At 42.4% G+C, this 24736-nt stretch overlaps 1 protein-coding gene across 1 annotated transcript in view; it reads right to left on the minus strand.

Annotated features, from left to right (window-relative positions):
* Positions 1 to 24736, minus strand: part of ADAMTS17 (ADAM metallopeptidase with thrombospondin type 1 motif 17) — a 198293-nt gene that overhangs the window by 153553 nt on the left and 20004 nt on the right. Inside the window, exons 4-6 of the mRNA XM_026073287.1 lie at positions 18383 to 18555; positions 6897 to 6980; positions 6191 to 6348 (exon numbers count right to left, since the gene is read on the minus strand). Coding sequence (XP_025929072.1) covers positions 6191 to 6348; positions 6897 to 6980; positions 18383 to 18555 — 415 coding nt within the window. The remainder of the gene's footprint in view (positions 1 to 6190; positions 6349 to 6896; positions 6981 to 18382; positions 18556 to 24736) is intronic.

Genomic DNA, 24736 nt, shown 5'->3' on the forward strand with positions numbered 1-24736 from the left:
TGGGTGTCAAGATTTTAACCGCCATGCAATTTACACGATGACACCACAGATAGCGTTGTCTGCTACTCAAGATTACAAGCAATTATGCTGATCAKCTCCACATATTACTGTCCAATTTAACAGACTTAAGATTTATCATGCGAAAGAGTACTGCCATATCACATAAAAGACTGTCTCATTTCTGTGATGTCAGACTTCATCAGTAACTGGATTAAAGCTGAACCACTCATTTTCACAAGAGAACTATAATAAAATGAAGCAGACAGTGATGCAATAACACCATCAAAAACAGGAGGAGGGGACATGTGGGGACACTGCCTGGTGACACTGAATTGAGTCCTGAGAAATAAGCTAGATCATGCATACCCACAAATTCTGTCCTTCAATTTTTTTTCTTGCTCTACTGAAATAGAAAAGTAGGGACAAGAAAGAAGCAGGACTAAACATATGGACAGACAGACATAGACGGGGAAAAACAAAGCAGATGTCAGGATTTGACAGGTAAAAGCTAGGTGAACCGGATTCAGCTAAACATACTACAGCCACATTTACCATTTTATGATTTCAATGCAGCAACAGACAGATTTAAGAGACTTCATTTGGACTCTGTTACCCCTCCACATTTCATCCAGTCTCCCCAGATCCCATCATGGCAGGAGCAGATATTACATATGGCACTGGCACCTACACCTCAGCCAGGGCTCTATGGAGCTGCATGTTATATAGAAACAGAATAAAAAGACAGCCTCGGAGCTTGCCGTCTAAGTAACACCACGTAACGTGAGAAGATTTTGTAAATGAGCTTCCTCATGAGAGAATAACAAGTGTGGGAGGAAAAGTATTTTATAACTAAAATAATGGTTTGGGTACATTTCAATAAGCACTTAGACAGTCATCGCCAAACTTTTAGGAGCTATCTTTACCAGACCTGCTTTGCAGTGCCACCCACTCTGAAGAGGAGCTGCGGAAAAGCTTCACACGCTAGAACAATTCATAAGGTCCTCAACCCAAGATCTCTATGATTAGGCTTTCCTCACCCTGAGGAGAGGCTAGGGAGTGAATCACATTAACGCATCTGGAGCGTGCAGTTTGAACTAAGTCACAGGTGGGATTTTAAGAGTTTGGCAGGGGGAATAATGGAGAAGAATTGAAAATAACCTTTTCCTGAAGAAAAATACAAAAGTAGGGTTTACAGGACAAAGGGCTTTAAGGCCCAGTTCTCAGGCTGATGAGCCCAGCCCCTCCACACAACCAACCTCTTCTGAAAACCACAAATCAAGTTGGCAAGGACTTSGAAGGGAGGGGAACAAGAGCTGTTACCAGCTCTTGTTAAGCAGACACGAAAACTAACCGTGTAGTTATCAAAGTGTTAAAAAATCATATAGGAACAAAACAAAATCAGAAGCTGTGACCACACATTAGCCCCAGCTTTCATTTTTCACAGCAGCCTTACTGTGTCCTGACACCTTGGCATTCCAGCCGTTCCAGAGAAGACTAATGACTGTCTCCTGATGGAGCTGGCACAGGCATGCTTGCCTGAGTTCCCAGAGCCAACTTGATGGAGGTTTATTTAGGGACTTATTATGTTATATAAACTGGTAAATCAAACAGATGCTTTTCTTGTGACAACAGATAGCTGAACTATTAGTAGATGGCAGGAGGCCATTGCTAGGAAAGCATCTCTCCTCAGGGGCTCGCCAGCTCAGCAAATAAAGCACAGCAAATTTTGCTCCTTGCACTCTATGTTCCACACTGAAAGGTGTCTGGCAGCTTCAGGCAGCTTCCTGGAGAAATTACCACCATGCCGTAAAACTGGGGTCTTGTACATAAGCCAGCACAACTCGCAGACTCTGCTATGGAGGAGAAACAATCCTTGTCTGTAAAGAGAATACCCTGATGCTGCCTGGTCAGGGAAGGACTTGAAACAGGACAGCAAGAAGAACTGAACACAGCTGTGCAGTTTACTGCAGGTGGGCCTGCAACTATAAAGCCTCCMTAGCCCATCCTTTAAATTGTCCTAAACACAAATCCAAGAGATGCTGCCCTTCTATTCAAAGATCATGTATCAAAATGCTAGGCTTTAAAATATCCTGACCTTTTGTAAAAGTTTTACCCCAAAATTCTGTGCCCAGACAAAAAACACATTCAAACCTTTACTCAGTGACTTTAGGCTCGCAACTTACAGTAGATTTCAAACTCATGGCTCTTCTACTGCAAATCATGAAATGAGTGTGGTGGGTCTCAGCCTTTTTCCAAAGGCAAGCAGCCATCCCATCACCAAACCTAATACTGAAACTCCTACCCCCTTCCTGGAAATCTCGGGGGGGGGGGGGGCCAAGGACTGTAAAGGCCTCAGGAGAGATCTTCCATCTCACCTATGGATGAGTCATGCCAGTGAGGCAAGATGGCCCTGCCATGGTACTGAAAGTATTCTCCTTTAAAAAGATTTTAGTCACAGGGCTCTCTGGAGCATTTTTCAGCTTCACTACATTTGCGTTTTTGAAGTAACAGAGTTGACAAAAATGATACTATAACGATACTCTAAGGAAATAAAAAAGATGTCTTAACATTCATGGCATGTGGAGAGAACTCTTATCACAAAGACTAAAAGATCCTGCTAACAAAACTGTAAAGAGCTATGTTGGAATAAAACTCTTGTTCCAGGAGCTGCAGTTCAAATCCAAGGCCAAATCTGACCTTATCACACTAAGTACTGGATAATGTATTGAAATCACAGGCTGTAGCAGTGAAGCAAATTTCCTCTTCGCTTTTAGCTACTGGCTGAATCAAGCAGTACACGTGTGTTCTGATCTTTTAGGGACCTGTGAAATTCTCAGCCATTATCACTTGTCTTATTAGGGAGAGTGTTCCCATTAGCAGAATTAAACAATACTTCTAAAAAATGACAATAAGTTGTTTTTTTTTTTCAATAAAAAGAGCCAGAAAAGAAGAACTCAGAACTCCTCCTAAAGTCACTCTTCCATCTGGCTCACACAAACTGGAAAAAAATACCTAACTGTGCTCAGCTAAATTCTGCAATTCAAGTCCTTCCTGTAAGAAAGGAGGACAGCAGCTGAACTGTGCAACATGAATAAGAAACATTCTGTTTAATGGCCACCTCTCAATACCCTTCAAATGACATTTTTTGACCAGTTTAGATCTCCAGGGTCATAAAGCTAAAGGGCAGAGAAACTGATATAGCCAAAAACCTGCCAACAACACTTTGCAAATCCGTATATACATTCAAAAGCACTGCGTGCCCAGCTCCCTAAATGCACATGTAACTGCTTATTTGTCTATATAAAGCAGAGGGCTGGAGAAAGGTGGAAAGGGGTGAATAGGCTGCAATTGGAATAACTACAGCAGTATGGCAGGAAAAAACAAGTCTTTGCTTAACGACAGCCCTGAATTCTGTTCATTTCAGTGTTGTGCCATTCTTTACTCTGCTAGCACATCACCAAGAGCCTACCGAGTGTCCCAAATGCCTACAACCAGGAGCTGGGGAGAACATCAGAATGTCTGAAGATTTCCTGAGGAATGCAAAAGACAGAAGATCAACACAGAGAACGTGTTTTAAGAGAGACATGCTTCTAGAGCACTAAGATACAGATTCCGCAGACAGAAATTTTTCTGGTCCATTGCCCATTAAAACATAAAGGACATCAACCGTAGATGCCAGAGATCTGCATTTATGCAAGTGCACAAACAGAATTTGAAAAAGGGAAATCTAATGATTGCAGGGACCACAGCACTATAGCCAAACCCTCATGGCTAAAACAGACTTTTCCCACTGTCTGTCTCCTTTATTTACTGAATCGGGCAGTGGTATATCTTGTTTCACAAACACAGTGTGCTTCTTACTCGCAAGTAGATACTATCAAAATCCTACAGGAGGGATATTTGCCACCTAGGAGGTCATTTACTTTTGCATACTAATGAGTATATGGGGAACATCAGTTAGAGGTGAAGTTTCCAAAAGCAAGTGTGCCTTGATGTTTCAAAGGAACATGGTCAGATTAGAAACAGAGGGATTTCTTTAGAGGTTGACCCCAAAGAATCTGTTTCTAGTCCTAAAGCAGCTGCAGCTGGTGAAAATTCAGCTTCTGCTTTTTCTGGCTCGAATGCTTGTGCTGGACATGCTGTTGCTCCCTTCTCCTCTACCACTGGTCCATCCGCACAGTATAGGGAGGGTCCAGGTAAACACATACATACATACACACACACACTTCCAAAGCCAAGAGTAGAAACCTCATTTCCCTTGTCAGGCCAGCAGTCTTCCAAACAACACGATGACCTTTATGTGGCAGGAGCAGGGATAGGTTAGGATGACCAGACAGAGCAAGAAGGAAGGAAGAAGACAAGTACGCACTGCTGGCCTATCATACAGGATAAATGCTGCTCTTCYATACAGCAGTTGTGGTCCCTTGCCTACACTTCTCTCAGAATCTGAGCCTAGTTTCTAACCTTCCTGAAGCTGTACTTCTCCAGCTATTCTGACTGCAAAACCCTCCAAATCCACTGAATCCAGAGACCACCCCTACAAYTCCTTCTCGAGTGCCTGAGTCCAGCTCACTTAGCCTGACATTCTGCATTCGATTTTACAAGCTGCAGAGAGAATGCGCAGATCAAACGCTCTGCTCATTCCCTCCACCCCGTGCTTAGAGCACATCAGAAGGGATTCTGTATGCCTCGCTTGTCATGCAGGACAACTGGATGCCCAGATGAGTTTAACAAAAATGTTAGTTATTTATTTAGGCCATGATCCAATAAAGCACATGCTTAACTATAACCAGGATGCGCAGCCCATTGACTTCAAAGGAACTATTCGCCCTGTCTAAAACGTTAAGTATCTACTTAAGTGCTTGGCTGGACTACACTGAATACAGAGGAGAGAGAAGGATTTGGGAGAACTGCACACATTTGTTAAGGTGCATTCTTGTGAACTTCACTGGCCSCATGCCAAGCTCACTAGCCATGCAGTCCGCTTTCACTGAACACTCACCAAAATCCCATGGATAGTTTGCAATGTGACTATTAACACAAGAGACAATTACAATCTGAATGGCAGGTAATGCAAAAACATGCATTTCTACTTACATTGTTGGCAGGGAAAAAAGGATGAGAGAGGTGAATAATATTGAATTGCAGCACAGATAGTTCCTGTCTCAAACCGGGGAAGCGGGGTAGGAAGTAGTGTCTTTTCTAGCACATGCAGCATCCATCTTATTCACACTCTATTTTTGTGCTCACTTCAATTATTTAGCGATCAACAATGAATTCTTAATTTACATCCTAAAGTATGCAATGAATTTAAAAGACCATGAATTTGTTACTCAACATTTTGGGTGACTGTGAGGACAGAGGACTTGCACTGTATTCTGAGGCTGAGCTCAGGTACTGAAGTTAGAGGAAAAAAAGACTACAAGTTAACATGGACAACATCCTTTTGGTTTATTGTATCTGGGCCGTGCCCTGATACACTGTATTTGATACATCAGTAGGCCAGGCTGCAGGCTCCAAAGAATTTTGCCAAAATAGTCACGCAGATTATTTCATGTCCGAAATAAATGCAGCAGATTTCAAACATACAAATTAAGAGTGTGTGCTCCAAGTTGTGATAAAAGGGAGGTGTTAAAGTGGTTATTTCCTAATGCAAAGAGAGAGAAAAATAATTTATGGTACCTGTCTTTTTTCTTTCCTTAGGCAATTACTCTCACCACTTCTCCCCCCTACTACCGCAGCGTCTGCTATGCAGGTACCAACTACCTCTCCTCTCAGACAGTTCTACTGATGCATATCTAATTACACTCTGAGCAGTTTTCTCAGCTTGTCTGCATCTTTGCAGTCTGTTGCTTCTTCTACAAAGACGAGCCTGTGCTCCAAAACCTGGGTTTCTTTTTCAGYTATAGTAATTAGACTAACAAAAAAGCATCACCTGTGCCTTGCCTGTGTCCTCAGATGATCATGACTATGACAACGCTCCAATTCAAAAGCAGAGACGCTTTTGTGTAACACTGTACATATACACAGAAACAAGACAAATCACTTCCATCTGAGGCCACTAAATAGTACGTAGCAGCAAATGTATCATCATCAGTGTATCTTTTTCTTGARTTGCTAGTGGACCAGATAACTCCATCATCGGCTATGGCCCATTATTGGACAAAGTAATAAACCTGACTCACTATACCTGGTTACAAAAACAGCAGCATCCACAGGAGGGGTGTCATCCCTCGCACCAGGAACCTGGTTGTTACCAAGGTATTTTGCTCCACCATATTCTTCATTTTGCCAGTGACAAAAGCTCTCCAAAGACCTCTCTCCATGATGCCCAATAGACAATTTTGCCTTTTGGAAAGAAAGGGATTCAAAAGAAGAAAGGTTAGTCAAAGTATTTATATAAAGCACCAGACCTCTGGTGAAAAATCAGAGGCTCAAAGATATAGATATGCAAAGTGCAAAAACAGCTCCCTTTGAGTGAGTGAACTAGGGACTTTTGGATCCACAGAACAAACTCCATCAGCTGGCAGCAGTGACAARCATCAAATGCAACACTACATTCAAAAGAGTCATGAGTCTGGAAGTTGTATTTTTTATACCGCAGCCACATAATTTTTTCATCTGTCTAACAATTAATTCCTGAGGCTGGTCTGCAACTATAAGCAAAGATTTACCAGAAAGGCTAAAAGGACGATAGTTCCTTTTTCTCCTACGGCCTCCTAGCTTTCCCACCTTTAACACTGCATGGTGTAGTATGGCAAGAACCGGCTACATTTTGTACGTAACACATGGCCAGACGTCCCCCAGTTCTCGCCCACACAGCACAGGGATCCTGCTCTGCCTATGAAACTACAGCAGTAAAACCTAACAGCAGTGTAAAACAAGTCAGGACTCACGGGACGGTTTCGAAGCAGGACTAACTTGGYCACTCGAATGTTGACTTTAATTCCAAGGCTTTGATGTTGAAACATGTTGTACACCTGTCAAAAACCAAAGCAAACATCCTCAGAACATTAGTAATAATCCCAGAACCTAGTGATAGTTCCAGGAACTAAGTGAGATATTTCTATTCTTCAAAAAACTTACACAAAACAAGAACACACGGGCTATGTTACTACACTCAAGAAAAAAAAAGAGAATTTTTAAGAGCTACTGTGTTACCACTCTAACTGTTCCTCATACTATAGGATAGCTAAGATACCTGCAAAAATACCATGCATTTGTTCCTACTGTATAGCATTTGGCTTCATCAATTGACCAATCAGCCACTCACTAATCCAAGCAAGATTCAGCATTCAGGTACAGAAACAGCAAAACAAAAAAAACAAAACTAAAGCAAAAAAAMCCCTCCAAGCTAGTTGCAGAAATAAAAATATTTTTAACTAGAATAATCAAAAGAAGTAGGGTTGCTGAACAATGAAGGAGAGAAATATTCCAAAGGAACTCTAAACATAAACCGGAGTCTCAGGAACATGGACATACACTGTCAAGCATCCAACTAATATGGATCTTCAGCATTTAAACATCAGAGATATCTGAATGCAAGATGAAATAATAGYGTGTTTTAGACTTCAGGAAATAGAATGGAAAAGCAATTTCCCTCTGTTATTTTCATATCTTATGTAAGAGAATAGTAATAAGGCAGCACATAATGACACAAGCCTCAGGAAATACAAAAATAGCACCGGAAACTACCTTACTCCTTTCTCCAGATTTTGCATTCCAGCTCTGACACTTCACCTCACTGTTATAGGTTAGAACATAAGATTTTAATTGGTGCCAGAATTYTATTCCACCCATTTCACTGCATACAACAGCTTTGACTAAACCATATGAAAAAAGATGAGAGAGAGGTTGATATTAGAAAGGTTTAAAATACCYTATAAAAACTTTGGGATGAATACTGCATTTCTTATTCAGACAAAAAAAAATAAATCAAAACCACTGAAGAAAGACTCTTGATTAACGGCAGCAGGATTTGGCCCCAGATAAGCTGTATTCATTACCCACATCTCATTTGGTTAGAAATATCACAGAGGCTAGGAAAAAATACAACAATGCAGGTCAGCTCACTTCTCCTCCTACAACGAACTCAAGACATGAACATATTTCCGCTATTATATTTTCAAATTTTGGTATTTTTCCTATTTGTGCAAATACTCAAGAACGTGCTCAGTTTAAGAATGTTCTTAAGCACTTTAGTGTTTGGGGTTGGATTTAAGCATACACTTAAATGCTTCCTTTAATCCAGGCACAGATAGCAAGACAGACACTACTCAGTATTTGACCCACTGGCCTTCGGTATAAGCACAGAAAGTCATTTATCTTCTCTGCAGCTARTATACAAATGCATACAAGTGCTGGTACTATTTACTTAGCTCAGGTGTACGTTGGTGGAGTAGTTAAGGTCTCTCACTCCAGACTTGGGGGGATAAACCTGACACTTGCAGGGAAGGGCTCTGACAGTTGATCTATCTGTAAATGCAGATCTGGACACTCAGCTGAGAGGGCTGATGGGACACCATGTTGATCGAGTCAATCTCTCACATACCACTTCGGGGACCAAGAAACATTTGCCAGGATCTTGTGATGGATCCCCTTGATTTGTCTAGCTTACCGCTAGCTCTGAGGATCCATAAAGTTTCTACCCATTTATGAATACGCAGTATTTTTGTCCTTATCATTAAACTGAATGGATGATGGTTGTCTTTCCATTAGAGCAAACAAGCTGCTTGCCTCCAGACCTATCACAGAGAGACCCAAATGCCACTGACTTCAAAAGGTAGAGTTTTCATTGGCAAAATTTGCATGGAGAGAACCAGTTGCTGAGGAATTCAGCATTTGCTAAGGTTCAGCATTTTGAAGATTGTCAGCTCTCTTTCCTTTTCTCTTCTCTTGTGCTCCCTCACCCGAGGATAACTTTGACTGTATTCACATCCATCAGTGGTTTCAGAAGAGCAGAACCCTGCTGGCAGCAGCGATAATGGGATACTAATCCAAAAAGACACTAGGCATGCAAAAGGGGCTTTACTTTGCTTGCTTATCCAAGCTTTGTTTGCTTATTTTCTTAAATGGAGCCCAAAGGAGCTCCAGATGCAGGGTAGTTTGCACTGCCTAGCAGGAACAATAGCCTCTGTCCCTCTCCTAACAAAGCCTGGCTGGTGCAAGTGACTGCTCGACTTCAGTACAGCTAAAGCATTCAAACACAGTGCCACCTAGGGAAGAGACAGACCCCTTCTAATCAGATTTCTGCTCCAGCCAACTCTGCTTCCATCCCCCACCCTGAATGCCTCCGAGTCTGCAGCAGACTTTTCAGTCCATGTGGTCTGACTGGATTAAAAGGGAGACATTTCCTTCAATGCAGTCAAACTGGTTCTTAGGCACCGTAATCAGTGCTTTAATGTGCGTACAGATAAACAGACTGTAACTCGCCTGACACCACTGTGTTGGACTACCAGACTCCGATAATGACAGGTTGCTGATTACCACTGCAGCACAAATCCAGGTGTATTGGCAAGAAGTGCTTCTGTTAATGGTCAAGGATAGAGAGTGTGCTGAATTCTGCAGACACGGTTCTGTAGGCAGAGGCAGTGCATATTCTGGCCGTGCCTACCAGTTTAACTACAAGGCCATATTTTTAAGCAGATGATTTATTACTAGCAAAAGGCTAGAAAGTACAATAGCTAGAACCCACATGTTGAAGTAAAAAATTTCTTAATGAAGTTTCAAGAATTTTTCCTCAGAGATGCATGTACAGTTGCCAGAAGATCAGTAACCCAAATATTTTTATTTCATGCAACTCTGCACCGTTTCTCAAGTGGGATTGTAAGCTCAGCCAAAGACATTAGCATTGTGATTTAAGATGGTGCAGCACCAGAACTATAGGACACTGTCAAAATATCACATTTGCAACTGCCAATCTTCTGCTATGAAACAAGCTGAAGAGTGGAGACATCTCCAGCTTCATCTGCCTTCAATTATTGTTCTGTTCTTTCTCCAGGCAGCAAAAAGCACTTTGCAGTCTTATGCAGAAAGGTCTACATAGCTTCAAGTGAGAACTATTCACCCCCACCCACAAATAAACCTGTCTTTCAAAATGGTCTAAGATCTGCGGGCAAATTAAAAAGAAAACTGACTTGAAAGCATGCCTGCAAATTGGTCTGCACAAGCAAACATCACCATCTGAACAGCCCTCATCCATTAATCGAATGAGTACAGGATGGATATAAAAAGCTACCAGTTACACCTCCTTTTTGATCCTTATGACAGAACAGCAGCCACCCTTGAAATAACTACCATATACCAATAGCAAAAATGCAGACCTCCCTGGAGAATAATTTTCCAGGAAGTGAAAGGGGGCTTGTAGCTTTCTCCACATCTTTACAATATTCTTCTACCAACGTCAAAACAACGTTTATCATCCTGCACCTGCTTCAGTTACAGCTGCCTACAAGCCTCTCTAGTACATCAAACTGCACCAAAGAGATGCCATGACTTTGGAGTATGAATGGTTTTTATCACTGTGTCACTGGACATGGGGCACACTGGTACCAGCAACACAGATGCACTAACATTTACATGCTTGTATAATATCTTGCCCTGTGCTAAGAATTGTGGAAATAGCTATCCTTTTAAACGAAAACCCAAACTGTCCCAAACCACAGTGTTTAAGGCTAGAAGGAACCTCAGTGAGAACAAGACCAGCCCCTAAATGACCTGACCAAGAAATACGAGTTCAGCGTAGGTGATTCACAGCCATTTTGGCAGCACGCAGCCAATGTTAAACCAGTCTGCGTCCAAGGTAGGTCATGCCCTGCTTGGAATCAGATTCCATCATGGCAATGATCGCCTTCTGCCCTCTTTACCCAGCCTACAAGGAAACCATCACCCACAGACTTGGAGTGTCAAAGCTGTTTAGACATCACATCCAACTAGCTATCATCAGAACATGAGCTAACAGTACCAAGCGAGATGGCTGAGATAAGTGGTACCGGGGGAGGAGGAGTGGGATTTCCTAGTGCAGATGTTCTCAAGTTTTCCTGCTACATGGACAACATGCATTAATAGAGAGACTGACTCACAGACACCTCCCTTCCCTCTTGCAATACTATGGACCTCCCTCCCTGCAATTGCATCACACTCTTGAGGCTACTGTGACCATTTTTAACAGGGGGAAAAGTAAGAACATTTGAGGTATTTTAGGACCTTTTAATAAAACTAGGCAGCTGGGAACAAGAAGAGCCAGCTGCATGAAACCAATTAATGCTTTGCTGAGCTCTACCATGGAACAAAATGAGAAGGTCGCTGTTTTAGGCTGTCACCACAGTTTAGAGAGCAGCTTGTCCGGAAGACCAAGAGAGGTTCTTGGTTACTGGGCTGAAGGGAAGGGATGTGAAAACTTGTAAATATGGCTGAAGCATAGTCATGAGCTCTGGTGGTCCTTCTGAAGGTGAACTTCTGCGCTCTCTTGACTTCAGTTCTGTGAGGAGTTGTCAAAGGCACAACAGAGAGAGAGAGAGACATGGTAAAGAGTCGAACAGAACAGGCAGCAAAATGGAAGGGGGGTTGCAGAAGAACAAGAAGAAAGAATAAAGACAATTACTGACATCTTTCTCCTTCATCTGCATTCCCTGCCAGAGCCTTAGTGCACAGAGTGCCCCAGAGAAAAGAGAAAAGCTTCAAGCCTGGACCATCTTTCTCCTCCTCCTGTTTGTATTCCTCCTGCCCTTCTTTCTCCTTATATCTTTGACATGGAAGGGACTGAGCAAATACAGTTTTGGCATGAGCTGTCCAGACCTGCCCCAGCATGCATAAAGCACAGCCTAGATTTGAGGAATTGGGCTAAGAGAGGAACTAAACTGCAGCAGTTTAATTTTTGTAATTCCCAAGAGCTTCCTTTACAGGCGGAGGGTGGGAGGGAGACGTGTGCATTTCAGAGTTCAAAACACCAACCCTGAGGGTGAATTGCCTTTTTTCCCTTTTTTTAAGCCTTGCACTCAAAGGAGAGCCTCCACAGTGTCTTGGCTGCTAGATGGCATTTGGACCAGCAGGAGCATTAGTCAGGTTACTGAGGTTGTCTTTTACCTGTTTTGAAAAGTGCTACAGGATCTCTAACATTCACCTAAAGCCAAGCTTTCAAATTACCCCATAAAACATTACGGAAAATAACACATCCATGGCTCTTCATAAGATACAGTTGACATAAATCTTTCTCATGGGACTGCTCAAGAGAAAAGAGAAACCTGCAGGCAATGATCAAAGTTTTATACCCTTCTCCCTTACATCCCTGCTCCCATCATGAAAATTCCAGATCAGGATAAGGGAAGTGATTATCAGTGGCAGCTCCTGAGCCTTTATGTGCCAGCCCCCAAAAGCACAGAGATGCAAAACCATCAATACAGGCCTGGATATGTGATAAAAATGATTTTATCTGCTTCTTCAAGAAAGCTCTCAAAAGGGAAATCCAGAACGAAAAGTGAGCCGCAGAGTGTAAAAGAAGGCTTCAGAGAATAAACCAGTATTATTCCTAAAGAATTACATAAAAAATTTTCCCTCTTAATGGCATTTGAGAGATTGCTAACTTCAAGTTACTGCTTGCTGCTGCAAAAGAGCTTTCTCACTAATCACACGGCTTAGCAACAGCTGCAGGAGAACTAACATACACTACAATAACTTACCCCTGCATGCTGTGCTCTCTCTGAGAAAAAGGTAAGTTCAAAACCAAGCTACAATTAACATTAATTCCAAAACCCCAAAATGCACTAAGATTAAAAAGAAAACCTTTAGGTTTTCAAACCCATAGATTCCTGGTAGAAAGCAGCTTTTAAATTACTATGTTGTGGTCCTGGAAGTTCTGACATCTCTGTCCCTAAATGCTTAGAGGGCCAGCCTGAGTGGGACTTGGTTTGCAAAGCAAGCTCTGCACAGTCACACAACATTCGCAACTTGGTATTTAGGTAGTTGCTCAAGCCAGTCCTACCTCATCATTAAAAAGACCAGTATGACCACTGATGGCTGTGGGCAGAACTCTCCAAAGCGTCTAATATCTCAATTATCATATGCTTCAGAATCATTGGAATCGCAGTGCTTCCTCCAGGAAGCTGAAGGCACAAGCCATGAGGGAAGACCAGCCACAGTACAAGCCACTACAGTTTGCCTGTCTACAGGGACAGAGAATCTCCTTTTTGTCTTACTGGTGATTTCTCTTGAATGAAAATGAAACAAGAGAAAAAAAGCATAAAACTCCTCTGAAAAAGTTGTTCCTAAGGATGAAGCATGCACATGCTCATGAACCGAGCACAAAACGGCAGCTACGGTGAGCAGACTCACAGAAAGACAGGGGAAATGAAAAGAGAAAGCCAATGCACTCGTCTCCTAGTTGCAGGCAGAAAAGCCTGAAGTTCAGTTTAGAGGAAGCCATAAAATGTCATAAGAGTAACACAGGACTTTATAAGAAACAGAACATCTACCCAAGCTGCCTCCAGATGGAAGGAGCGCAATGAGCGCTCAGAGTTGACAGGAGCAGACTGCAGAATGGGTGAGCAAAATAAGCACAATTTGCCACAAGGGCACTTTGCTTTGGGGAGGTCAGAGGTGTTACTGAAGGAGGGTATGAGTGAAGGCAGGAAACGGGAGATGTGCTCACGTCAAAGGATGCAGAGGGCAGACAAGAGGAGAACTGAAATGCAAACACTGCAGCACTGTGCAAAAGCTCAGTACCAAGAGATTTTACCCTTACCTGGAAAAAGAAATCAACACAGATATTTAAGCACCTGAGCATGAGAACAAGAGCTCATGTGGCATAGAAAATAGGCTGAAACATGGTATTTTCTACTGAAACCCTAAAGAGCAAATCCCTGCTGTTTCTACTGACTCCAGACTTGGTAACCCTCTCTCAGAATGGCCTGCAGGGAAGTCTCAGGCTTTGTACTTCTACAATTCTGCTGACATCTTTCCATGTCCATGCCCTTGCTTCCAGCACACCCATAAACTCATTGCCTTGCTAAAGTTGCAGAGGTACATGGTGGCATTTGACAGAATTTCTACATCAGCTTATTATTATTATTTTTTTTAAACATCATCACAAAGCCATCAGGAATCTCGCATTTGGGAGAATCATGCTGACTCAATTACCTTGCCAGAAATCAAGAAAGTATTTCATTTTAGAGGTGGTAACTTAATAATAATAATAATAATAACAACTCAAAGCCCTAGAGCCATTTTTGTTCCTGTTCATACATTTACAGAGTACCGTAGAGGGAAATTCTTCCATGGTCTTGGAAAAAGCTCTCTTACAACTTCAAATATTAGTTTATTAAATAGAAGAGTTTGTAACTCTAATATGACATTCAGAATAAAAAGTAACTTTAATGTGAATCTATTTGCTCTTCATGGGGATGGTCAGAACTGCAGAATATCATTAAAAATACTGTATTTGCTAGGTGAAGCAGTACCTAGTATTTCTGCATTGCAAAAGGGGTTTGCTTTGTGTCTTCACTGTTATTCTAGATGAGGCTTTTTTTCTTTTTCTTCTAAGATTCTCATTTATCAAGGGAGCAATAGAACAGTATTTTGTAATGCTGACTTTTTTCCCTTCAGAAATTCTTGTAACATAAATAGATATTAAATACTTTAAGGCAGATCACTTTATTTAAAATATCTATAAATATAAAATGCATTAATAAGACCTCTTAATGCTTGTTTTGTGGTTTGACAGTAAACGTAATGGCTTACAGAGAGGAGTTAAGTTAATAAACCCCTGACCAGTAATGTTCTATTTGCTTAAATGCACGCACCCATGCCAAAATTAACATTCTGGTTTCTTTTAGAGGCAGCCCGCCATCCTGCAGCATAGCTGAATAAGCACAGCCTAATATGGGGCAAATCCTGTCCCCCAACGAACAGTCACAGAAGGCCAGCAGAAGTCCTTCTGAGGCAAGCAGGAAACAGAGATCCTGAGCAGCCAGGAAGCCTTCGCTCGCATGGACACAAAGAGCACAACTGATCCCGCACCAGCGAAAGATGTCACCGATGTTTCCCGAAGGAGTTAGGGTCACACTACTCCCGTTACCACCATTTTACGGATGAGAAACTAAATCACAAAGATTCACCGTGGCTGGTTTAGGAAATACCAGACATCTGTAGCAGAGCAAAGAATTCTATTCAGGCCTACCTAAATCACATAACTATCCTATTTCTCCTCCTGAAAGGTATTTTCTGAATTATTCTCAGCCTCTCTTGCTGGGGTGAAGAGCTGCTTTCATTAAGGCAAATTGAATGCTAAAATTCTCTTCAATTTCCTTTAATTTCACCTTGTTTTACAGCCTGAGAAAAAGGCTGTATTTATGCAATGATACCACCTGTGCGTTTGCCTACTATTATTTCCCAGTATGTTCTGAGCTGCCTGGCCATTCATAACCAATTTTGTCAAGGAGGCAGAGGCCTGAAAGATATTATGTTCCTATTGATGTGGCAATGTAGGTGGCCAGAGGACAGAGCCTCTTCCAGTGTCCTTCTGAAGGCTGAAAAGCTGAAACATAAATTCAAATCCTATCAGACATCAGAAACATGGGTGAGCCCCCAGGAGCAATGACTTAACAGTGGGAAGCATTTCAGCTGGACTTTGCACCTTATGAGATGTCAGATAAACGTGTTCCTCAGCCAAGACTCCTCTCCCATGTATATTCTCTAGTGTCTAATAAAGAGGTGAGCTCACACTGCAGCATCAGAGTCTAGCTTAAAAGTCCATCAGCCAAATCCACTGGAAACTAAGCTTCATTATTTGTTTAGTAAATGGGTTTAGGTGACCCAACCCATTCATCAGCACCTCCCCAAACACACATACTCACACCTGGCAAGCTGATCTTTCCCAGACATTCTGCGGTGCTCCTCAGTCTGGACAGACAACAGTATTCATGGTCATCTTTTGTTTAGGACTTGGTCTATAAGTGCACTCAACCCTAATATCTTTCCAGGCTGATAAAGCTACACAGCCCAGAGATACACTAATGGCTACGCTAAAAGAACTGATGCTTCTGTGCTAGAATCACCAAAACAGATCAGACATGTTTTAACAGCTCATGCAGCCATAATGCCCCACCCTAGCCACAGCAAAACTGCCAGGCAGCAACAGCAGAGTCTTATTATCTCACAGAAGAAACAGTGCAGAGCAGATCTGAGCAGGACCCTCAGGTTGTCAGGGCAAACAAAAAGCGTCATCACCCCTCTTGAGGTCCCAGGCACCTGACACAGGGAAGAGACTCTGCCCTGAAACATCCAGTACATCTGAACGTGCAGTTGTGCTAGATCAAAAAGTGACTTGAGAAGCAGCTCTGTCCAGAGCAACTTACATTCTGTCTGCTCACTGCAAAGCAAGTATGCAGATTTTAAGGTGGGGGACTATAGTTTTGAGAAGACTAAGGCTTCTGTGCCTCCAGCAAACACATCCTTAAATGCAAGAAATTCAGTAGAGCCTGAACTGCTGGTCAGAAGAATGGATTTTTTGAAAAAAGACATTTCCTATGAACCAATCCAAATAAATACAGAGAGACAATGAAGCCCTGTTAAGTGACTATTCACACAGCATGCTAGAAGACAAAATAAAACATGGAGGAAGGGACGGACAGAGATAAGCAGCTTGTCAAAGGAAAAAAATAGTTAAACTAATTCTCTGCTTAATCGGTGAAGCATTTCACTCTAGGAGGGCTGCCTCACACCAACGCTTGTTAAAGGAACACAAGACCTCCTAAAGAGCTCTGCTGCACTGCACATCCATCACTGAGTTCTTCATGGGAAAGAATGACCAGTCAATTACCATTAAGAATTGTTATTTTTTCCAGGCCAATTTGCTGCTCACAAATGACAGCAGAGCAGTAACCAGGAGAAGGAACTGTTCCTGGATGTTACAATAGCAAGGGCACAGGAATACAAGCTTCCTCCAAGACTTCCTTGTGCAAGTGCCTCTGGAAGGACCCCTGCTGTCTCTGAGCAGATTTTTCAGTGTCCACAACCAATTTAGCCATTGTCTTTTTGTTGCTGCTGCCAACAAGCGAGTGAGTGAGCGAGCACGCACTGAGAGAGGCTTTGTGGCCCCTTATCACCCGAGACTGAATGCTTAAACTATCAGAACAGCTAACACCTTAACACCCATACTTCATATGAGCTTGCAGTTTCAAAAGACTCTCCCCACTCCTGTCAGATTCCCTGCAAAATCTCTAGGATGCTTCTAAGGCCCAACTCCATCAACTATTCAGAGGTGTTAACACTGCTGCTTCATAAAGCAGACAAGGTCCTGGGGGGAAGAGAATGAGATCAGCTGAAATTTGTACGGACCAGCAGCTTGGTGCTGAGCTTGCAGTGTTTTCTACAGCAAGGGAGGCAGCTACTTTCATTATGTAAAAATCAGGGATAAAAACTTTTCTCTAACCGACTAAAAGCCAGATTTTCTGCTGTTTTCAATAACGATTTCACTTCTCCTACAACAACGGCCCACAGGGAGAAATCTTATTAAAAACTAGGCTTTAAACTACTCTCATGAAACAAACGTCCCCTCAAAATCTTCAGCAACCCAAGAAATGTCATGTCAGATGAGACCTTCTATCCACTCTGGCATCCTCTTTCCCACAATAAACAGCAGCACTATAGAAAACACAGTAGAAAACACCACTCCTGAACAATTATGGAATATTTTCTAACCGGAAAATTGTAATTTTAGTTTCAAAGTTATTTATTGCGATGTCCTTGAGCAAACACAGGGAATCACACAGCTGGGGGAGAAGGGGCATGTGGCACAAGAAAACCAAAATCTTTCCTCAGACCTCAAGGGTTTCAAAATTTTCCAGGCAATGGAAGCTGCCTTTCAGGAAAGCCTCTGCAACACACCTGCCTTGCTGAACTGAGAACATTTTAAATTCAATAGGAGGTCTTTTATTCCACCTAGCAGGTGAAACTGAAAGCAATCAGAGAAGCAGCTTACACTTCACTTTACACAGAGAGAACACCTGCATTACTGGCTCTGGAAAGTGTTGTCTTGTATCAGAAACAGAGACACCGGGCTTGACAAAGCTAAAACTGGGCTTGACGAAGCTAAGTTGCACTGTCCTGAAAGAGAGTGCCTGAACCTGAGGCAAGGTCGCCAGACTGATTTTCACATAGCCAGAGAGGTTCAGCTCTGTATTCCCAAATTCACACTGTACTTTTGTCTTTCAGGTCAGACCTAAACATGGAAAAGGGTTTTCTGACCTAGTTTACATGTATTTAAAAACTCAGCACAGCCAAATCAAAACCTGTTATCCCATTCAGCTGTCAAGGAAGCCAGTTTTAACCTACCCTGCATTTGATCTCTTTGCTCTTGCTCCTTCTTTTGAGTAAGGTGCATACTTACCATATTCATAACTGTGAGGATGAATCTTTGGGCAGCCTCTGCACCATGGTATTGGACCATATCAGCATCTGCCACCACCAGAGTTTCTACTGTGTACTCGTTGGTAAGCTGAATGGCGTTTCTTCTCTCCCTCCAGTCACTAGTTGATTTCATCTTCTTTTGTCTCTTCTTTTCTAAAAGGCAAACGACTTATTAAAGTACATTCTAGCTGTACCTGGCAGATTATAGTTGAGCATAAGCATTTTACTAACAGTATTGCGCAAACTCAGATTGCATTGATTTTTAATCATGCCCATTAAAAGAAGTAACTGAGAGGTTCCATTACAAGTAAATCTGCCCCTCTGTGTGTGGATTTGTATAAAATCATCAGATTACGTGAAAAGTGGAAAGAGGAGGGGAAAAGATGAAAGTCCGAACAAGAAAGAATTAGCTGCAATTCGAACCAAGGAGTCACGCTCTTGCAAAAAAATGCAGGAACTGCAAATACTGCTTGTGAGAGAAGTATCATTCTGCTACAAAGGAACAAGTGATAATTATGGAAAAATCTGCTGAAAAAAATTAGGATAGGAGACTGTGCTGTGGAAGGCAATGTACAGCCTAGACTCTCCTTAGCTAAGGAAGCTGTAAGATATTCCTGTAGTCAGTATTTCAACCAGTTGCATTTTAATTTGCTACCAGCACTACTAGAGCAAATTAACAGAACACAGGATTGAGTCTCAATCATTAAATTTTTAAAATTAAACCAGATAATTTTGTAACATGAGTTATTGGCCAACTGCAGAAGTCCCTGGATGCAACCCAAAAGTGCAGAAGGTCAGGCTAGATAAGACCTTCTCAAGCTTTCTTTGCTCATTTATTGCTATTGGCATGAGCACTAGCACCAGCAGCTGCAGTCACTGACCACCTACATGCAGAGAGCTCATACACCTCTTTGTTGTGATCTGTGTACCAAAAACAGGGGACCCCCTAGACTAGCTGGTCCTTAACAGACCTAAGTTATAAGAACCTGTGAAAAAGGAGCCGTTCTAAGGACTGCAAAAAGCAGCAGTGGTCAGCTACTGCCAACATAAAAATTAAAGCATGGAAGTTAGTCATTAAAGCTCCCTCCCTCCAAACTAAGGGACTAATACACTAGTAGGTTGTCCTCTTCTGAACTGAAAGGCAAAATGTGTTTCACAGTTCAAAGGCAGATGTGCAAACCAGCTGAGGGATGAACAAAGGAGAAATTAAGTGCAGACCTGAAACTGAATCTACTCAATTCATTGCAATCATGAAAAATGTAATCATATTTTGAGATGTAAAATGAAAGAAAAGCAAATGAAGTAGTTAAATTTATTTTGCAATAAGATACCAACTGCCAAGATTCACCGAAACTACATCTGCTTACTGCTCAGGCCGCAATATACTAAAATACTGACACAAGTATTAATGCTGAGTTCTTCCAATGAAGAAAAGAGTGGAATACATAACAGGTCCTGAAACAGTGGAAAGACAGTGCTCAATGTAAAATGACACAGGATAGCCCATAATTCACACTACACATACTGCTTTCCCAAAGGAGATAGTCCCTATTTAATCTTCTGTAGATTTCATTTAAGACCTCCTCTTAACAAAGCACCATCGTGCAGCGGGCAGATCTCAAGAAACATTTATTCAATGATCCTGTTTTTCCACAGTCTGGTTACCAGCTCCCTTATATAGTTCTGCTTGAATTCCCCTTCCTTCCTAGGCTGGTAAATGCACTAGCACCCAGATCATCAGTTTCCCCTTAGTGACTTTCTTTTACTCAAGGTGTCAGACTCCAGCAGTTGTGAGCTTCCATAAACCCACCTGAAACACACTGCCTGCCTTGTGTTCATTCAGACATTTTCTGTCTTGTCAATATGCACATTTGCACATGTCCATCCCATCCTTGTTCACAGTTGCCTCGCACTCATTCCAGTATAGCTCTGCACAGGCTTTTGTGCCCAAGGCATCAGCTGTCAGCACCTGGTACATATTTTCAAACTGAGAAAACAACCATGAAATTTGATTTGAATCTTTTTAAGGTGAGTTTGGAAATATCCCCCTGGGTCTAACAAGACAGACAGATGCACCTGGACAAGCAAAAAGGGTTAATTAAATCTTGGGGTGCTCATAAATAACGGGATCTACAAGCCAGCAGCATAGCTGCAAATTACCAAGTTTCAAGGGTTGTTGTCACACTGACTGCAGGGCAGCTCCAGAAAAGGGTGCAATCATGGTGACCATGACCTGATCCCCCTGCCTTGGAGCAGGGGATCTGTACATTTAATACAATAAAATGGAACAATTATACAGGAAAGAAGGAAAGATGAGTGCACCTTCGATTTGCCAACTATGAAATGGAGATGGCTTTGAACTACTGTGAATAAGCTCCCATAGGTTTGTTCATTCCATTCATCCATCCATCCCCCTGCAGAGCCGCTCATCTTTAGCTGCAGTACTTTCATGGTTATCATTTAAATACCAGGGGAGATATTGGAGAGGAAGGATTAGAGGGCAGAAGATTACTCCAGTAAGAACACTGACCTTTTGGGTCTTGCTGCTGGCAATCTGAACCTTTCTGGAAGCAACAGCACTTCCCCATTAAATTACTGCTTTAGTAATTGCCTGATAAATTTAAAGCTTTCAACTGGTGTAAATTCCCTACCTGTAGAAAAGCTGCTCTTACTGAGGGTTAGGCCTGGGGACTCAAAGAAGTCTGTGCCTGGCACTGAATGAGCCGTGAAAAATGCTGAAGTGGAAGAGAATAAATTCAGAGCACTCAAGGTTTTCACTTCACAATCTCCTTCTTGGTGGAAATGAAGCCACTTGTGCCAGCAGAGGAACCCACTATGCTAGACTGTAACTTGGGCTCTGGGGAACCAGGTTGGAGAAGGGGTCATGCCATGGTCATGTGCTGTGCTGCTGGCTGGTATGCTCCCCCTTCCAGAGGGGGATGAAGGAATTGGCCAGGCATCGCCAATCCCACTCAGCACCTCCTTGCAGCTGTACAAAACTCTGAAAGGTGTGATTTCTGGACAGCAGCAGCGTAAAGGGACCCTTGGCAAATTGCTGGGTAGTCTTGGTTTGCACAAAGTCTCCCACCCCCATCCCTCCATGAGTTTTCCTTGAAGTTGTGGACTGGCTGCCTTCCACAGGGTGGTGGGGATTAGAGGTTGTATGTGGAAAACTACCACTCCACAGGCTTGCCTAGAAACACAGCCAAAGTGATCTAACTTGGAGAATCTGGGCTCTTACACTTGGAGAATGTGAGGAGAGGATCGAGGGTAAGCTTACCAAGCACTTAAAATAGGCTCCCTTGAGTCCATTACACACTGCCTACAAAGAGCTCAGGTGGTCACTGGTGATACACTAAAGAAGAGGCAAAGCAAGCAACATAAACTGCTGGACTGAAAGTCCCCTTTTTTTTGTTGTTTTGCCTTTTTAGGTTTGTAGCTCCTCTATAGGATAACTTTTCTTTATATATACACACACACATATTTTTAGTTTTTTTAAAACCCTTTTTGTCTTTTTTGTTCTTGCTACCTTCAACCGGTTTCTACTTGCATCTTCTTGCTTCTCACACATGCAACCAATTTTTCAGCATAGTCAAGCACACGGTGGAAACACACAACTACCCATTTGAATGGATGAGCAACTACAAACAGAACAGAAGGAATACGCACATCCCACATTGCAGGCATTTGATGAAGAGGAGCAAAAGACTAGAAACCAAGGGTAAAATTCCAGATGAAATGTATCTGCATCTTGTAACTGATATAAGTGAGTCAACTTTATGTAAGTACCAAAAAAGGACCTCTCTAGAGCCTCACTTCAGAAACAGACCAGTACAGAGGAGTCTCACTCCTGCCCTATGTGATTTATGGACTATGGGCAGAGAATCCCTCCATGAGTACATGAAACCCCAAACTAAAATAAACATCAGCCATTAAAGCAAGGTTTAAATGCTTGGTGGATTCTTTATTTGAACAAACTGATGTTACGAATTTTGTGGTACAGATGTTAAGTGTTAGTGTGAAGGCATGAGAGGCCATAAAACATAGGCAGGAGGCTGTCAGAGACGTTTACATTGCAGGGAGCATACATAACCAAACTGCATACTAGTTTAGGAGTCAGGTGTTCCTGACTTAAGAAGTCAGACAAATTCATGTGAAATATGAGCTGAAACAAGTCAACCTATAACACAGCATGTATATGCTATGGGTGACTAGGCACAAGGGACATTACTCTTTGACAGTGCGTTACACACTCTCCCCGGCCAAAAATTCCACAGAATTCAGGACTGTTAGGTGCTGGGAGTAGGGCAATACACCCCTGGATGCTCAGCATGAAAATGCACTCAACACTGCACAAGCTCATCAGCTGGCTTTTATTCACAGACTCTTATTTTTTCCTTAGCTAGTCACCTACAGAGCTACCATCCCACCTTCTGCAGTCCAGCAGTCTTTGAACTCTTCCTCAGGATAGCAGAAAACATAGTCCCTACTCCTATCATAAGCATAATACAGTTCTTCTGAAGCCTCAGTAGAAAACTCCTTATGTTCAGTGCTTTTTATGGCAACCCAACAGATGCACAATTCCAAAGCAACCGCCCCAAATGACCTTTTCCTATTACACACCGAAAGCCCTGTCTAGCACTGTCGGACTTTTGGCACATTCTCCCTGTAACTGCTGAGTCCTTTCCTGCTCCTTCTGCCTCCCTTCCAATGCATTTCCCAGACTCATCTAAAAAGCAACTTCCTTTCCTAGCCCTCAACTCTCCACTTTTTTTCCTCCTTCATCCTCCTCCTTGTAATTTTAGCTACCTTACTTCATTTAAACCTACAAAGAGTTTCTGGATGCACTTCAACAAAAGCCACAAATAAAAGCAGAATTACAGAGTCCTTTGTGCAAGGCCAGATTTCTTCCTAGAAGCCCCTTCCTATCCCTGCTTTAAAAATCCTCTCCAGCTCTTCCTCAGGCAGGCCTCTGCCAGCTCCCCTCACCCATGACCCTTGTAACATCCCTATAAACCCCCACATGGAGGGCTAGCTCCATTTCCATTTGTGCTGTTCTTCCCGTGGCACTGAAACAAGGAGAGAATGTGCAAGCAGCACAAACAGCTAACAGCATTTGTCCCTGTGCCTCAGGAGCAGAGAGCCTTCCCCTGGCACTCACGCTAGGTGGTTTTTATTAGTTTCACTTAAAAACAAAAATCATCATCTCTCCAAAGCAAAACAGACACATAAAGGGGAAGAAAAAAAAAAAGTGCTCCTGCACACAGAAATCAAACTTGGAAACTAAAGAAAGAAACTTCTTGCTGAGGTATATGCCGGGGGGCTTACTAGTTAACCTAAAACTAGAAGTCAAAGAAGTGAGTTTGCTGAATTACAAGAACAGCATGCCACAAAGCTTCTCTGGCACCACTAATAGGACACCAACTCTGCTTAAAAGGCTATCAAGTCTGCGTTTAAAATATCAATATCCTGCCTTTGTGTCTGTTGGACATTGTGACTTAATCTAGATGATGCACTCAATTCAAAGAAAAGAAATTATCAAATCCAACACAGTGACTTAATTTCATTTCAAATCTAAGCCCATTTACACAAAAAGAGAAGGTGTAAAGTGGAGCCCATGAAGCCGGTGAAACAGAAGGTGGAAGTTATCAGCTACATGTACATCCCAGAAGGAGAGGAAAAGCAAAATCTAAACAGAATACAGCAGGCTTCTTTCTTAGTTTGAATAAGCTCAGCAGGTGGGGATATGAAACACAGAGAAGGATGTTTATTATTTAAAGCTACACCAAGAGAAATCTGCTATAGTTAAATCAATTTGTTTCTTGCATTTGAAACTCTACAACTCAGCACCTTTGTCTGCTCAGCCTGGGGACCAAGCTGCTCATGGTTAGAAGTGAGACTGATGTGGAAAGGCAAAATATTTGCTGCAGAAGTCAGCCTGCTGAAGGAGATGTGCTAACACAGCCTGAGCTAAAGGAGCAACCACAGATCATGAGACAGCTCGGAGCTGCGAGATCACCATAGGCTTCCCAGCACATGAGGAGGCCCAATTCAAAACTCATGGACATTGCTAGAAACATCCCTTCACGGGCTCCTGTGGGCTTTACACTCAAAGCTCTGTGCATTGGTTACCTTGCAGCTGCAGTTCTCATCCATACAACAACAGAGAGGTTCTTTTCAAAACACTGATCTCCTGAAGGAAAGAAAAAAATAAATCACACTTCAGCTCCAGGGACCTTGCTCCAACCAGTTGCTTCCTTGAAATCTTTCCTGTGGCATCCACCTTGGAGTAGATACAAGCAATGGCTGAAGAAGGAAACCGAGAAGAACAAAC

This window comes from Apteryx rowi, unplaced genomic scaffold (assembly GCF_003343035.1).
Source record: "Apteryx rowi isolate R43461 unplaced genomic scaffold, aptRow1 scaffold_11, whole genome shotgun sequence".
NCBI classification, from domain to species: Eukaryota; Metazoa; Chordata; class Aves; order Apterygiformes; family Apterygidae; genus Apteryx; species Apteryx rowi.